Below are 17,727 nucleotides of genomic sequence, written 5' to 3'. Positions count from 1 at the left end.
ATCTCTGCTGAGGCTGGAGATTGTTTATTTGAATAAAAAACACGTACAATAGAAATAAATGATGGATGTTAAGTGTTACCGGGAATAATCCCATGAGTTAGAGTTTTGCAAAGTACTGTCATTATCATCATCTGTATGCATCAACAGGCCGTGAGTGGGACACATTTTAGCTGCTTTTAAGCAGTAAGTGGGTTAAGAAAATGCAATCCTCATATAGCAAACTTCTCCAGAAATCTTTTAGGAGCGATCATCATGTCTTTCCATTTAGAGAATGTTTCAAATACTTCCAATCTGTTGTTTTGCTGCTTTTAACAAAGGCTATAAAATAAAAGCCCTTGTTTTTCCCACTTCTCCTTCACAGCATGGTTTATGGTTGGTGTCATGTAGTGCTTCATTTTATGAATTAGTATAGTCCCTATCTGAAAACAGGAAAAAAAAAAATATATGGACCGTTTTTTTTTGAAGCCCCATCCATAAAAACACAAACATGCCTGCAGACTTCTCACACAGACTTTTGCAGAGATGTTTTTTGTAGGATCACCATACTAATAAATGTACTTTAAAGCTTTGAATATATCAAGTGAAGAACATTTATAAGTATTTTAAAAGTGCAAATATTTTGGGGATAAATAGGGCACTGATTAAACATTTAACCCCATACCTTGAAGCTTTATTAATGGTTAATTTTCTCTCCCAAAAAAAAAACAAAACAAAACAAAAAAAGGATTTTTTGAATGAAAGTATAGTTCTCATCTATTTTTTTTTTTTTATCATAAGCAGCTCAGAGAAGAATCAAAGTATGACAGCAGCTGAACCCAGGCCTGTTGAATCCAGTAAGATTACTGCTTAGTTTCATGAAGGTTAGTTTTCAGCAAAGTGAGATCACTGTTCTCCTCATCCCTATTTAGAACAGTAGGCTATCACTAAACAGCCTGCTGATGTGGCCTGTGTACCGTGAAACCTGTAATTAGCCTGAATTTAGCCTTTTGACCCCCCCTGCCTGAAGTCCTCCTCACCCTGAACCTAACACCCCGCCTCCATCTAATCAGGCTGATCCTGAACACCTGCAGCTGGCTGGCGGTGCTTATCGCCCGGCTTCACGTCTCCATGGCGCCGCTTTACGACCAAACAAATAAATATTGTAGATGAAACACACAGGAACGGAACGCTGCAACTTCTGAGTATCGATAACTTATTTATATTTCCTCTTATTTAAATTTAAAGGCTACTTTTGACTCTAATGAAATGCCATTTTAAATAATAATTTAAAACGGATAATTAAGTTACACAATTTATAAAATAATAATAATGATAATAATAAAATACAATTCTTGAAATTGAAATAAATAATTTACCCACTACATCTAAGTTTCTTCAACATCTAAAAATAATATTTTCAAAATGCTTATCACTGAATTTTTAGTCATTAAAATAAAATAAGCAAACAAAAACTACAAAACCAATTAGCTGTGATTTGAATGAATGGAAACATTATTTAACCTCTGACACCTTTACAAGCCATTTAACAGTCAGAGGTCAGGGGCCTCAGGCCCCGGCTTCCCATGCTCTCTGCTCCACGGGAGCCAGAGAGAAAAGAGAAATATATAATACATAAATAAGGCCTACATATTGCTATGAATCGTTAGGAAGTCTAATGTTTTCCTGTGCATCATGATGGCCAGAAATCCACAAAGTCGAATTTTTCTCCCAGTAAGATTAACCTTGACAACAAAGCATTCCTCGTAGGACGTCAGATAGGAGATGTCTGGAAATGGCTGCACAGGCAAGCAGAGGGGTCACATTCTCAAAATATCAGCCAGTGTGGCATTATAGATGAGTGATGATATCTTCTGGAGGAGGGGTTGAAAAATTAACGCCCACTATTAGAGAATTTATTTTTTCTACCAGGTAATATAAAGGTAAAAAGCAAAATGTATTTTCATTCATTTCTTCATCAATTTTACCTAAATGCTTTACAGAATAGCTTTTACCCTTGAATAACTTATTTTTTCTGCATTTGAGGTTTAGATTTTTTTCTCCAAAGTTTTTTTGTTGCATTTATTGAAAAATATTAATAGGAAAAGGTTAACCCAGATTTACTTTAACATTTTAGTTCCTTCCTACTCTAATTTCAATAAATGTAGTCTCTGTGTGTTTGTGTGTGTGTGTGGCCATGTCTTTAATACCTGGTGGGGACAATTTCCTAGGAATATGCTACATTTTGGGGACTCATAGGTACTTGTGGGGACCAACAACTGGTCCCCATAAGGAAAGTTTCTCTTCTTGGGGTGGGGGTTAGGTTTAGGACTAATGTGTGAATTGAGTTTAGGTTAGGTTTAGGGATAGGTATGTGTCGGTAATGGTTAGGGTTAGGGCAAGGGTCATGGTTAGGCCATATAAATTAGTGGGATATGAATGGAAGTCAATGGAAGGTCCCCACAAGGATATTGTGACACAACATGTGTGTGTGTGTGTGCTTCCTTATATCCAGGTGCAGATTTCACCCTTTGAATCTCTGTAATGTTTAGACAGCTTTCAAATCTTGACTGCCAATAACTGTAGCAACAGCAGAAATCTCCACCTTTTTCAGGAGGGCAAATCCGGACAGACAGTACTGAACAATGCTATCTGCACCCCCCACCCCCCGTTTTTGCAGAGAGCACTACAAGTTGAAGATTTGCACAGAGATTATTTATTTTACAGATACAGAAGAGCCTTTCTGCTTTGTTTTTAATTACTTAGAATTGCTGCAAGTCAGTGCCATGGTGCAAGCTCAGAACGGCTCAAGATGTTCATAAATTTCCTTTTGTTTTTTTTTGTTTTTTACCTTAAGCAGAAAACAATTTTCGATGTATTCTGACCTCCTCTCTGATGAGCTCAACATGCAAACATCTCGTCTACTAACCTAGAAGGTTCATGGGACTATATATAACGTATGGCTTTTTTGAAAGCAATAAAAACAACACAAATCAAAAAAGTGCATCATAAAGAAAAAAATAAATCAGTTCCAGTCTGTGATCAAAAGTCTTGTCCTGGTTAAGGAAAGGCTCTTCCTTTTTCTTTAGCCGGATGGCTTAATGTCTGCACCGCTCAAGTAGGAGCTGTTCCCATTTGAGTTCAAAGGTCAAAACGGAGCCATCTGAGGGCTTTCAAACAGGTGTCCTCGCTTAGATGCATTTCCTTTAAATAAATATAACAGGATTTATCCAGCAGAGGGGAGTCTTAACCTCTGATTAAACCCCACATGTTGCAGAAACCATTAACAGAGGGAGCTGCGTTGAGTCCCTGCCTGCTAGGTTTCCCATAGTGCCGTGCGCCATCATCCTTGACAGACAGCAGTCATTATCTGGGCCCATAGTCATAGTTAGAGGGGCCGCTGGTTGCTGAGTACATGTTTGTGGCGGGATTCATGTGGTGATGGTACGTGTGTCCTCTGATGCTGGGTAAAGGGTAAGGCGAAGGCCTGGTCTTGGCTCCCAAGTAGTGTTCATAAGCAGTTGGGTATTTGTAGGGATGGTGGTGCAGGGTGTCCGGGGGCAGGGGGTGAGGATCAGGCCGGAGGTCGTGGGGAGGGCTCGGTCGGCCGCTGGTTAGCGGGACGGCGTGAAGTCCTCCTGGGACCGGCAGAGCCGGGCTGAGGACACGAGACATCAGCTGGTGGGCCGGATCTGCGTGAATTGGGGTTCCGCTTGGATCTCCTTCATATTCCCGTCTGGAATCTTCTGCAAAGGTTTGGTAAAAGAAGAGTTAAAGAAAATTAGACAGAAGAACACCTCAGCAATTAGGGATACAGTAACACTGATTGGACTGAAGCTATAGACAAATATTTAATCAATTACCAGTAGCATAAAACAGCCTAATATAATAGTACAAATTGGAAAAGTGCAATAATGTTGAACTATTAAAAAAATAAAACACTGATTTATTTCACAGAAGACTCGCAGCTTAAATTGAATCTATGGAGGAAAACCTAAAAATAAACCTGCAAATAAAATTAATAATATCATCTCTACAGCTAAGATGGAAAGCTCTGCTTAGGTTACGTTTGTTCCCAGACAGCTAATAGCTATATCAGTCATCATTACTTCAAATTACAACAAAATAAAATCTAATTTTCCTTTCTGTTTCTGTAGTGCTCTAAGCCTGTTATGCAGCAGCATAAACACTTCTATTGTGTTGCCAGAGCATGAAACAGGCTGGCTGATTTCTGATGTTTAATTTAAAACCAACAATGTTCTGATGCAGCAAACGCACCACTGCACCTCAGTCAAGGATAAGAAGTAAAAAAAAAGAAGAAAAGGAAAAGAAGACCAATGGCTGACAGAAATACAGAACTACAAACACAGAAGAGCTCGCTGAGGCTATGCTGGATGTTTGATAGCTATCAAAAGATTTAAAAATAAAAAAAAAGAGCTGCAGACCTTTTTCTGTGCCGTTCTGCTGAGGGGGAGATGACATTGGGTTTCTGGTTCTGGCGAAGGCACTCATTATTGGCAGAGAGCCTGGCCGGTGATTCCTGGGCCTGCAGCAACAGACTGGAGTCAGCTTCAAACTCCCACAATGATTTTCACAGGCACAGCATTTGTAACATTTTAGGAGATGAATAAAAAATTTTTTATTCTTTCATCATGTTTGTGAGAATTATTATACATTTGACTAATTAAAATAGAACATCATGTAAAATGTGAAGCTTAACATAAAATAAATGCTTTTAGTTCTGATACTTGGTTGTATTTCCTTTAATTTAAATTATTAACACACATTTTGAAAAATTCTGTGTGCATGTTTCATGAATCTGCACACTCTGCATGGGTGGGGTTTGTTCCAACACTCCTCTATTTAGAGTCAAGCGGTTCGTCAGTGACAGACAAACACAGCTGATTGACTTTTAAACAATATCCACTGAAGTGTGCGATTCACGGTCCAACACTGGGCTTCTAACAGAACTCCACCCATGTGGCAACCCTGCATGCTATCCGAAACAATGAAACCAATTTGTAAAAAAAATTATTTCTGATCTGCTTGACTCCATTTTTTTCTGCGTTAGTGTTTATAGCATGTGAAAATAATGTCAACATGACTGTAATGTTTAAGTGTGAATAAAGCTCACCAGTCCTCTGGGTCACAGTCCCTGAAGCCCTTTGCAAACGGATTACTGGCTATCTTCAGCTGTGTGATCTGCAAAGTATCAGAAAACAAAAAAATCTAATCTCATTGCTTAAGACACAATCTTCTCGGTTTTAAATGTCATAAAAAAAAACATTCTTGACAGGTAGGCTAATATTAATATAATCATTATCTGATTATTTTCAAGAGCTCCATAATTGCATTAATAAAATATCATTGTGATATCAGTACCATCAGGTTTTATTAGAAATGATGTATTAAGTTTGAGCCTTAACTGCAAACAAAGCTTTACTGATATCTGCTATAAATCCATAAACTGAACTGCACTGCAAAAATGATCTAGAAAGAAGTAAAAATGTCTTAAATCAAGTTTATTTACCCTTAATTTTAGTATGTAAATTAGATGATTTGCTAATAGAATGAGTATGTTTACTCTTAAAATAAGATAATTAGATAATATGCGCTTGTAATAAGACAATGGAGTTATTTTTTCTTATTTTAAATGTCAATTGTCTTGTTCCATACGCAAAGTGTCTCACTTACCTCCGCGGTTCAAAACAAAATGCACTTATTTTAAGAAACAATTACTTATTTAGGTTTCTATTTTTTTCCAGTGCGGCATAAAGTTGGCATACTTTTTTCTAAATAAACAAAGAAACATTTAACTAACTAAATATATAAATTAACAAAACTTGGAAGCACTTGTTTAAACTTTACTGTGAATTAAAAGGATGTGTTTTATCTACACTAAGAAAAAAAACTATTAAAAAAATAATCTGTTCAAATATTATTTATTTTTTAGCTGAGAATATTTGGGAGAAATGAATAAACGCGCTGAAATGAGCGTCTATAGAGATTAAAGGTTGAATCTAAACCAGAGGTGGGAAAACACAGAATAAATATTTGGAGCTGAAGAACCGAGATCTAAAAACGCACATTTAACCTAGTTTAATCCATTTATTCATAATCGAACACCATCGCCTCTAATAAATCCAATGATCAAGCTTAGTGCTGCTTGTTTGAACTTTAAAACGTGTTAAATGAAGGTTTTCTTTAATGCTCTGAGATGTGAAGACAATGCGCAGCGGAAACATGCCTTACCCGGTGGTTCTGGTAGGCTGTGACCGCCGTGAAACGAGTCTCCTCAAAAACAAACGTTTTATAATTTTCCTCCGCGTATTTCTCGCTGTCTTTGCGGGGATCAACATAAACCACATGGAACCTGGGCTGGTAGCGGTGCATGGAGTTCAGGATGATCTGCAAGACAAAGGGAAAAATCATTTCACTCTATTCTCCATACAGCCCTGCTATTGTGTAATATCGCGTTAATTAATAATCAATAGAAAAAAGAGCAAAAATAACGCATGGAACAAATATCCTGGATGCCAATAAATTCTCCGCGATTAACAAAACACATAAAAAAATTATTTTAAGAAGAAATCATATTTTCAAAGCCAGCTGATAAATAAATTAACACCCAAATTATGAGAAAATGCATTTGCGCAATAGACCCCAGATACCACATCAGTCTGATATTAATGCGAGTATTTTACTGCGTTTTCATCACCACTCTTTTTAAAATGTCTTTTTTTTATATATACTAATGTAGATAATAAAAAGAGGAAGTTAAAGAAGTTATATCCTCCATTTTTATCCATGTTCACAAATATGTCCTTATTATCCAGAAATGTCTCATCTATTGAGGGCTCAACTTCTCTCTTGTGATGTAATAGTTTATCATAGTTAAAATGCTTTATAGGTTAGAGCTAAATTCTCTTCCTTTATGTTTAAACACCGTGAAGATGAATTGATTATTCGGGCCCCGTGACGCAGGACAGATGGCACCGATTTGTTTCTCTGCGCGGCTCCGTTTTCAGCGCTTTTCCTTTCGCTGTACTCACATGTCCGTTGTCATCCAGCAGGTTGTTTGTTAATTTGAGTTTATCGAATGAGACGATCTGCTTCATCCACTGAGCGCCTTTGGCTGGAGAGTCCGGGTGGTAATGCACCCTCCCTGGGGTGGCAGGATCCGCTTTACCCGCCACGAGCCACGACGAGCTGTGGAAAGCATACCTGGAAGGGCAATAAAAAAAAAAAAAAAACATCAGCAAAAATGGATTATGCAGGTTTATGCATGCCAATATAAAATAATAACAATATCTATTAAGAGGGAAAAAAGGTTTTACACTACAAAAACGATCTAGAAAGAAGTAAAAAATTCTTAAATTAAGTGTATTGAGCCTTAATTTGAGTAGGTAAATCAGATGATCTACCAATGGAATGGGTATTTTTACTCTTCAAGTAAGAAAATTAGATAACAAGCACTTTAAATAAGACAATGCAATTACTTTTTCTTATTTTAAATGCAAATTGTCGTATTGCATTGGCAAAGTGTCTCACTTAACTCCTCAATTCAAGAAAAAACGCACTTATTTCAAGGAAAAATTACTTTTTGGGATTTCCTTGTTTTGCAGTGTACAATTATAAAACACTGGATTTGAACTCAGTAATAATGGTAATTTTTTATTTGTATTTATTAGTATAAGTAACCAATAAATATATTTTTTTATACATTTACATTCATATTTCTGTCATTGTTTCCCCCTTGTTTGGTTCAATTTCATGCTTCAAAGTTGTGCTCACTTAAATAGAAATAGTATATATATAAAAAAGAAAAGGTTACCTGTATCGTTTGTCATCTACAGGCAGGAAGTCCATCAGGAGCATGTAGTCTGCCATGGGATCCATCCCAAATATTTTTACTTGGAATGTTGGAAACATTCTCCTAAGAGGGGAAAAAAAAACACAGGATGGCTGTTTAATTTTTAGCTTCAGTTTGCATTTCCTTCACACCATATGACGTAAGGCCCCGTTTCCCTACAATCCGATTATTTTGTTGTTGACTAAATTACGGGAAATCTTGGGATAAAAAATGAAGCTTGCCTAAATATAAGCGCCAGCAGGCATATTGCTAAAGGCCCAATTTAAACTAGAATGACTTTGCTCCATATTTAAAAAAAAAAAAAGTCTGCAACCACTCAGTGCGTAATGGAGGCTCTCCAAAAGCAGATTATTGGGGATTTTTTTTTTTTACAGTAGGACTCTGAATCTCATTATTTTTCAAATATATCTTCTTCTACTTCTTATCGTGTCTCTTATTGAATCCCAGATGTTTTGAGCACAAATGTAAATAGATCCGCATCCGGGAGTTAATCTGGAGGGATGAGTGTCGCTAATTCGGTTAATTCTGAATCTTAATTTATTTGCTCCTAAATAGGACAGTTTAATTTTAAAACAAAATCAAATTGAAGCGTTTGTATATTTATATATATTTTTTTAAATATATAAGGTTTTCTGGAAGAGTTGCTGTGTTCCTGCTGGAGGTTTTGTTGAGTCTCCTTCAACCCTTTAAGGTTTGTTTTTGACCTAAAAATTGCTGAAGAACCTGAGTGGAAAGTTGAGTAATCCAGCAGTGGAGTCAGTGAAAGGGATCCCAAAATCAACGCTCAATTAACATCAGTGTTGTGGCTAGGTGAGGCTGAAGGAGCTTTTAAAGTGCTCTGCAGCAGATCTCCTTTCTCCTGTCAAGCTGTGCAGAGAGGGGGGACTGCAGGGAAGCAGCTTTCCACCCTCTCATTACCTCTGTTTTCTGCCTTTAAAACGGTACAGGTTTCACAGTAGAAGGTTTTAAACCTCTTTACTTTGCTTATTTAATCATATAGTTTTAATGCCCAATTTACTAAAACAATAAAAAAGCATATTAACGACGGCTTAATTTAAAACTTAAAAGCAGCTATTTATGAAGAAAATGAAAATAAAGAGATGATAGCTTTATCAATTAGATTTTAATTCAAGTGAAAAAAATTAAAGCTCATGGATGCAGCTGAGTAAAACGCATTTCTATCAACCTGTAGGGCCTTTTTTAAATTTCCTTAAAATAAAACTCTATCTTTATATAAAAAAAATAAATTAAAATAGAGCAAACTGAAAACCACTTTTGAAAAGGAAATTATAATTTTTCTTTTGAAGAAAATGCCTATTTGGATAGTCATAAAAATCCGAATCAAAGACGCATAATCGGGCAGATAATAATTTAAAACGAACATATATTCATATGAATATATGAATATTCATATATACATATATATAAATATATGATATATATGGTGTAAAAATGAGCTGGTAGGCTAATACACGTCCTGTTTTAAAAAAAAATTAAATAAAAAACAAACAAAAAAGATGTTTTGGTGATGCAATATTTACATTGTTACTACTTCCATTTAATAATAATAATAATAATAATGCATTACTGTCTGTGTTGCAGATCATTCTCTGCACATTTTTCACTCCCTGATCTGGTTTGTTGCAGGAAAACATGTCCGATCTTTTCCTTGTGGCCCAGATTTGCCGCAGATCTCACCTGCCAGCCTTAGTAACGATCATCTCCGTCCCCAGCTGATTAAACTCGTCCCATAAAGCCTTCATCTCCAGCTGGACGCTAATGTTGGCCACCTTAGGGTTTTTCTTCACGATACTTTTGCTGTTCGGTGTGGAGTTGGAGGACGACGAGGAGCAGTTGGCGGTGCCGGTGTCGCTCTGTGGGCCCTGGCTCTGCGCCGGGTTGGATCCCGGGTAGTTGTAGTTGTGCTGGGCGGCCGGACAGGGCTCGAAGTGGGACTCATGTTGGCTGTAGGGGTCCCCGGGGGACGGGGAGAGGTGGTAGCCCCCCGGCGTGTTGAGGCTGCTCAGGCTGCTCGTGGTGAAGGCTGCAACATCGCAAAAATGGGACAGCTGCGTCAGCCACGGGCTGGATATGGCTGAAATCATCCCAGAAAAAGCGCCTTTTTAAAAAGCCGAATAAAAGACAAACAATAAAACAAGAAGCAGGGTGGAATAATTTCCCCGGTGCTCAGTGGATCATTAGTCCCCAAGTTGCGTCCAGAGAAGAGAGGTCAGTCTCACTAAAAGGCTTCCTGATCTAAAAACAACAGACTTCCCAAAAGTGACGAAAGATTCCCAAAAAGTGGGGAAAAAAGTTGAAATGCTCTCAGATACGCGCTTGGATTGAGCTGCTGCTGCTGCTGCTGTTTTCCTTCAGATCGCTGCGCTCTGACCGCTCTGTGCGCCACTGCTGTGTGTTAAACACCGCAGCGCAGTCTCCTCTCTTATCTGGCACAGAGGGCCTCCCCTTCGCGATAAAACCGGTTCTTATTTCTATTTAGATAGCGAACTGCAGGTAACCTGCCTTTTCCTCGCACTGGGACGAAACTGATTGACAGAGAAGTGCGCCCCTTTTAATGGTCTTTCCGGCACCTATTGAACTTTTTGGATAAGGGTATCGCCCACATTTGCCTCCGTTAACAAACAAAAGACGATCCGGGCTGCAGAGAAGAGTGTTCAAGGTAAACACTGATTTGCATGAACAAACAAACAGGCTGCCGGTGGCTGTCGCTATCTAGCTTATAGACAAATACGCGAGTGGGATGGATTTGCACCCCCCTCTGAGGTGGATAGGATTATTATGGTCTGTTTTTACCATTACGCACGGGGCGCCCCTGGAAACCCTCCTCCTATTGGCTTCTTTCTCGACGTGTTCTTTTTACGAATTAGTGCTGACTGAACGCTGAGGAGTTTGGGGAACCTTTTGCCTCTTCTTTTCTGCTGCAATCAATGCAACAGCGATCACACTTTCTTTAAAGAATATTATATATAATTCCGTCCATGCACGCAGCGCGCCAACAAGTGCTTCTGTTTGCCCTAATGAGCACACTTCAGGTGTTTAAGCAATTTCTGGGGTGTGCGCATGCTACAGCAGCCCATACGGACACGAACAAACACATTTACCTTCCATTTCCCTGGTGACAGTGCTGTAGTGCATTTTACAGTAACTCTGGCTGTCCAGACCGGTGCCCTGTTTGTCAAAAGCTGCGTTTCCTGCTTGCTCTGCACCCGAAATCAGAGAGGCAATACTGAAAGCATTCGCCTTTGGAGAGAGGGGACCAAAGTCGTCCATAGGCAAGGGACCGAGTCGTTATAAGCCGACCCTCCTCCTCCTCCAACACCAAAAACCACCACTTTTTCCTTTGCTTTCCAGCCCCACAGAGAGCAGAAGGAGGCTCCGCACGGTGCAGGAGAACATGCGCTAAAAGGGAGTTTCTCACATTCCGCCACCGGCCGCTGAGCAGTGCGGGAGTCGGACTTGAAGCGCTTCCCCGAGAGTAGTCCAGATACAATGTTCTTTTTTATTTTTGTTTCCCCAAATGGATCAAAATGTAGAGCATCCGCAGATAGTCATCTGTCCTGGCGTCTCCTCCGGCTGCTTGATGGGGCGGTGTTGTCTGAGTCGTGCAACGAAGAGATTCCACCACTGCCACGAGAATGTCAAAAGTGAGCGAGACAGATCCACGCCTCCCCTTGCACCACTGCAGGAAAAACGCGTCCTGCGCTCTGCGACCAATGTTTTATTTCAAAAAGTTCATGTTACTCATTTGAATTGAACTGCAACGTCACTGAATGTCCGGCTCCCAAAAAAAGTTATTTTTTTGCACTAAATGATCTGACGCACATTAGTTCGTGTAGTTTGCGCATTTTTTGTCGACCTGCGCACAGAAAAGCGTCAGAAGCTGTTGGAGTTTCAATCAAATAAGAAACCTCGCATGGCAGATGACACCTCTCCTCTATTTCGAAGGTTTAATTATTTTAAAGTTCTGAGATGATTGATATAAACAGAAACTCTTGATGGTTTTGCAAAATTTGGATATTTAGGGAAGTTACTGCAAACTTTTTAAACTCAACAACATAATTTTTTTTCTCATCTCAGTTATCATGATAACCGTCACTGTCTAATGTTTAGATTGTTTAATCTGATCTTATATCTAAATTGAAGCTTTTTTTTAACAATAACATTAACATGAAAAAAAAGGAACAATATATTCTTCAATTAAACAGAAGGAGATGGAGAGACTGCATGAGTACCGCAGGCCTGAGCTGGACTTGACCTTATGCGCCGATTCTCCTCCTGTTTCCTTCAGCTTATTGGGGTTCAGCCACATGTTGGTGACTGAAAATGAAGTAAAGTGATCGAAGTTGCTTCAATCTAAGCGAATAGAAATGATAATGAGATGAAGCGGATGGAGGATTTAAAAACTGTTTGTTTAGGATGTTGCTCAGTGGGAGTCAGAGAGCATAAACAAACTACTGACACATGATCTAGATAGATAGATAGATAGATAGATAGATAGATAGATAGATAGATAGATAGATAGATAGATAGATAGATAGATATACATAAATAGATATATATTTATAGATAGTTACATAGATAGATATAGATAGGCTATTTAGATAGATAGATATAGATAGATAGTTATAGATAGATATAGATAGATATATATTTATAGATAGATAGATCTATAGTTATAGATATATAGATATATAGTTATAGATAGATAGATATATAGTTATAGATAGATATATAGTTATATAGATAGATAGATAGATAGTTATACATAAATAGATATATATTTATAGATAGTTACATAGATAGATATAGATAGATAGGCTATATAGTTTAGATAGATATAGATAGATAGTTATAGATAGATATATATTTATAGATAGATAGATCTATAGTTATAGATATATAGATATATAGTTATAGATAGATAGATATATAGTTATAGATAGATATATAGATAGATAGATAGTTATAGATATATATAGTCATAGATATATAGTTCTAGATAGATAGATAGATAGATAGATAGATATACATAAATAGATATATATTTATAGATAGTTACATAGATAGATATAGATAGGCTATTTAGATAGATAGATATAGATAGATAGTTATAGATAGATATAGATAGATATATATTTATAGATAGATAGATCTATAGTTATAGATATATAGATATATAGTTATAGATAGATAGATATATAGTTATAGATAGATATATAGTTATATAGATAGATAGATAGATAGTTATACATAAATAGATATATATTTATAGATAGTTACATAGATAGATATAGATAGATAGGCTATATAGTTTAGATAGATATAGATAGATAGTTATAGATAGATATATATTTATAGATAGATAGATCTATAGTTATAGATATATAGATATATAGTTATAGATAGATAGATATATAGTTATAGATAGATATATAGATAGATAGATAGTTATAGATATATATAGTCATAGATATATAGTTCTAGATAGATAGATAGATAGATAGATAGATAGATAGATAGATAGATAGATAGATAGATAGATAGATAGATAGATAGATTGTATTTCTCTCATTGGATGGCAGTCTGTTTATCATAGATCAATGGCGGGTCGGAAGCCCCCAGGTGCTAACAGACAGAAAACAGAGTCGGACAGAAATGGGATGCAGGAATCCACCCCTCATGTCTCTCATCAGGGTGGTAATGGCCTTTAGCGCTGCGCAAGTGGAAACAACAACCACAGTTCAGATTAAAAAAAGAAAAAAAAGAAAAATCCATAAATAAAGTTTTGACTTTCCGTAAATGTTTCCTTTGTCCCTAAAAAAAAGCAAAAGAGCAACAACGCACCTCAAACAAACAAAAAACAAGGTACAATATATTGTAACTTTTTTTTTTTTAGAATAAATGCACTAACATGTTTTAACAGTATTAAATAATGCAAATAAGAACAGATTTTATTCAAACATCTAAGTTTAGAATTAAAATAATACATGCATTCTTACTTTGATAAGAGAAACTAAATTGGATATTTGGGTTAAATGTCATCTCAGATGTCTGACAGAGAACCCATCAGTTGTATGACGAGGAAAATATTTACACTAAAAAAATAAAATAAATCTTGTTCTGGATAAATGCTGAAGCGAGTGCATATATATCCAGCTGGTTTCCTGAGGCAGTGGAACATCAGGGTAAGTTAACATGGAAATTAGGAGGAAATCAAAAGTTTATTCTCACTTTAATGATGTGTTGTGGTTTCATAAAAATAAGCTGTTATTTTTCTTTTCAACACAGAAGAAAAAACCTCACAGTAAGCAAAAAAAAAAAAAAAAAAGAGTAGATTTTACATTTAATATAGTTAAATATGCTGGAAAATATAACTTCAGTCTTTCGCATGCAAAAGCTTTAATAGCGCATCAAGCAAATGGATGATCCTGAAGCTTAATGGCTCCTGTGGAATAAACTAAAAAACAAACACTTTCAGTGATTCATTTATAATTCTTACATAGATTGTTTTTCATTTTAAACACCGAACTTCAGAAACACGTGTAAATTGCGTCCAAAAAATACAAAATATCTGAAGGAAATCCACTTTTATAGCAAAACAAAATGAGTAGCTTTCACCAATGACAGGCTTCAGACTATACAATGTTTGTCTGTTTGCTGACAGAAGGATTCAATACGGGACCTTTCAGTACAGCTGCTCTGCCAGCTTTAAATAATACGCCTAAAAACATTCAACTTTATTTACCCTTAATTCTAGTATGTAAATAAGATGAGTATTTTCTTAAAATAAGATAATTATAGATGCGCTTGTAATAAGACAATCCTGTTACTTTTTCTTATTTTAAATGTCAATTGTCTTGTTCAATTGGCAAAGTGTCTCACTTACCTCCTCAGTTTAAGACAAAATGCACTTATTTAAAGAAACATTGACCTATTTATGTTTCTATTTTTTGCTGTGTGAACTGTTATAGAAAAAATAGAGTTACAGGAAAAGCAAGGATGCTGTGAATCTTTATGGGAGATTTACTTATTAGAAAATAGAGGAGCTTTTAAAGTTTTCTCCTGCAGATTTCTTCTCTTCTATCAAACTGCGCAGAGAGGCAATAATGAGCCAATAGTTAGAAAGCAAAAATAATGTTTTTAGATAGAGGTTTACATATGTTTGGCAATGATTCTGTATTATAATAATAATAACAGGAATAGTAATGATTATTATTCTATGAAAAAAAGGATATTTAAATAATATATACAGAGAAAAATAATTTTCTAGTTTTTACGCACCGAATAACTTCTTTTGCCACAAGATAAATCAGTGTTATTACAAACGTAGCTGTAAATCATGGGTCCTAACACGCTTAGGTTATAATTACGTCTCCCCATGCAGGATAGCAGGTCTGCTCGTTCCCCTGCAGTCTTTTGTTCATCTCTGGCATCTTCATGAACGGGAGGCCTGTGTGGTCTTGCGCGTCCCGTTGTAGGAACACGGCACAAAAGCAAACCTAAAAAAATTCTGATCCATTAAACTGGCGCAGATGATCTGGCGTCAAGGCTCACTGGCAGCCATTTTTAGTTCTTATTGGTAAACACAGATAGGTCTGAGTCACCTTTGCGCAGCGCGCGCCTCTCTTCCCTCTGCAATAAAACAGCGGCTCCCATGATGTGTTATTAACAGAGGATGTCCAGGTGTCCAGGCTTAATTGTAAAGAGCCGCTTTCTATTCCAGAGATGCTGGTAAAGTTATTATTAGCGCGCCACAGCTTCTCCTGCTAATCAGAAAATCAACAATTTCACATTCTTACCCCGTGGCGTGGACTGTGTGGCGCACTGCACTTATAAAACCCTATCCTGTCTAAATATTAGTCTAAATCTTGGTGCAAGAAGGAGAGGAAGCCGACCGATGACAGGAGAGGGCCCGGGCTGTCCGGTCTCTCTGCGGGGCCTGGGGGAATGTGCGGAGAGACGCGCGCAGTTACGCAGAGGAAAGTTTCCAAAAGGTACCAAGCAGCACTGGGAAATTTATAGAAGGAACGGAAAAAATACAACAACGTAGAAATATATATATATATATAAACAGTAAGCTACTTGATGAATGGTTAATCTTCTAAAAAAAAAATAAAAATAAAAGTTTAGAAGACGCTTTAAATACATAAGTTAATAATAAAATGCTTAAGTTCATTAAAAGGGATTAAATATGTGACTCTTAATAGGTAGCGCTTTGATTTGTGTGCGTAAATAAATGTGTAATTAAAATGTATGTTGTCAAGATAAATAAAACCCCTCTGCACTTTAAGCTGAAATTAAAATGGTCATTTATTTTTTTTATTTTCAGGGCATGCGGCTAATTATTTATCCGACCTCCTTTTCTTGGCGAATAATAATAATAATAATAATAATAATAATAATAATAATAACAATAATAATAATAATAATAATAATAATGATTATAATAGTGAATCAGTTTGAAGGTTTCCTATCAGATAAAAAGCAGGTGCAGGTATCCTGGCGCCCAGCGGCTCTCATTTTCTCGGCCTCCCTATTTTGTGAATGCTTTCATTCTCTTCTCCATTTTTACACTCACCAGCAGCCCCCATGTTCCCTGAAATGACACGACAAATATGTTTTTCCAGCTCAAAATATTATGCTACAGTGATAAGTTCTTCTTTAGTGCCAATCGATAAATATTTTACTTTTAATAATCTTAATTTACTCTAAAATTATTGTTTTCGTTGAAAAAAATAGAAGATCTTATTAGTTTCGTTTTTATTTTGTTTTCTAGCTATCTAGAGAGCATTTGAATGAATTTTAATGTCATGGTTGACGGGATGCTGCGCTCACCTTGTGCTGCAGGTGTCTGCAGATTTGCATCACTAGTGACCTTTCACTGATCCATAAAGTCGACTTGATTCTCAATCCAAAGTCTGGAAAAGTTGATGGTGCACTTATCTGAACCAAAATGGAGAATAATCTGCTAAAACATCTGTGTCCTCTGATTATTTTAGTCCCTTTTTAATCTTTAGACATAAAACAAATCTTTTTGTTTCAATTTGGAAATGACAGATTTATGTATTTACTTTTTGTATATATGTATATAAAAAAAGCTAATTTCCTTCTTGGCATTTAAATGTTGTTTTCCTGTCCAGCCTTGTTCTCTTGTACTTTCTGGAGGTCATCAAAAAAAGGACATGAGTATAAAACACAATGAACAGGAACACAATGGCTGTCCAAAGGTGAAAAAAATGATTCCCTTGTGTCAGACGCATGCAGAGGCACAAAAATTCCCACATATAAAAAAGAAAGAAAGGAAAACTTTAAAGTTGTATTCTTTATTCGGAAAAAGATGTAACATGAAACAAAATGCAGGTCAGCATTTTTTAAAAGAAACTCCATAAAGGGCTTGATATGGATATCTATTACCAGAAATAGTTTCTTTATTGTTTTTTTCTTTTATTTGTTCAAAATAATAGTTTGATGTTTTGGATCTATGCTGCTCTTTTCTCCTTTTTTTTTTTTTTTTTGGCATTTTCTTAATTAATTCAGCCCCTTAAAGGTGTTTGTTGGGTGAACAGAAGGTAGAAGAATGTGGCAACAGTAAAGCCAATAAGAGGATTTTGTAAAAAGAAGCAGGGGGGAATAAAATGGACCCTGAATATTCCACAATATATAGAAAAATGTCCAACTTTTTCCAACATCATTAATCTAGTGCTTGTCAGCTGATCATTTTATTCACACAAACCGAAGAATAAGTCTTTTTTTTTGTCCAATCTTCTTGTTTTGATTTTTAAAACTGTGCTATATTTCATCTTTAGTCAGTTTGTTTTCAAGGTCACTGTGTCTTTGTTGGTTAAAATGCAAACATG

The 17,727-nt window shown here is 36.4% G+C and overlaps 1 protein-coding gene across 2 annotated transcripts; it reads right to left on the bottom strand.

The window, feature by feature from the left end:
• Positions 1-2,669: 2,669 nt before the first annotated feature.
• On the bottom strand, positions 2,670-15,541 carry tbx1 (T-box transcription factor 1). 2 transcript variants are annotated; one of them, XM_038273603.1, is made up of 9 exons: positions 15,475-15,541; positions 15,241-15,369; positions 9,548-9,893; positions 7,811-7,912; positions 7,029-7,200; positions 6,229-6,384; positions 5,111-5,178; positions 4,422-4,522; positions 2,670-3,722 (listed from the first exon to the last, which is right to left on the bottom strand). In XM_038273603.1, exons 1-9 carry the CDS (start codon positions 15,524-15,526, stop codon positions 3,343-3,345), a joined length of 1,506 nt encoding a protein of 501 aa, XP_038129531.1. In that variant the 5' UTR covers positions 15,527-15,541; the 3' UTR covers positions 2,670-3,342. The 2 variants fall into 2 exon arrangements, with proteins under 2 accessions (XP_038129531.1, XP_038129532.1); XM_038273604.1 differs by lacking the exons at positions 15,241-15,369; positions 15,475-15,541 and adding an exon at positions 10,972-11,558.
• Positions 15,542-17,727: the final 2,186 nt, after the last annotated feature.

The sequence above is a fragment of the Cyprinodon tularosa genome, unplaced genomic scaffold, assembly GCF_016077235.1.
Source record: "Cyprinodon tularosa strain WSP-4 unplaced genomic scaffold, ASM1607723v1 ctg88, whole genome shotgun sequence".
NCBI lineage: Eukaryota > Metazoa > Chordata > Actinopteri > Cyprinodontiformes > Cyprinodontidae > Cyprinodon > Cyprinodon tularosa.
Note: the sequence above shows the minus strand (reverse complement) of the source record. Positions and strands in the feature narration are given on the sequence as shown.

What these genes read in the sequence shown, in the direction of transcription:
- tbx1 (XM_038273603.1), bottom strand. Translation starts at nt 15,526, where the DNA reads ATGGGAGCCGCTGTTTTATTGCAGAGGGAAGAGAGGCGCGCGCTGCGC. An exon ending in GTAGATGACAAACGATACAG is followed by an intron (nt 7,201 to 7,810) that starts GTAACCTTTTCT and finishes TTGCCCTTCCAG; the next exon opens with GTATGCTTTCCACAGCTCGT. An exon ending in GCAGAACGGCACAGAAAAAG is followed by an intron (nt 3,723 to 4,421) that starts GTCTGCAGCTCT and finishes AAACCTTTGCAG; the next exon opens with AAGATTCCAGACGGGAATAT.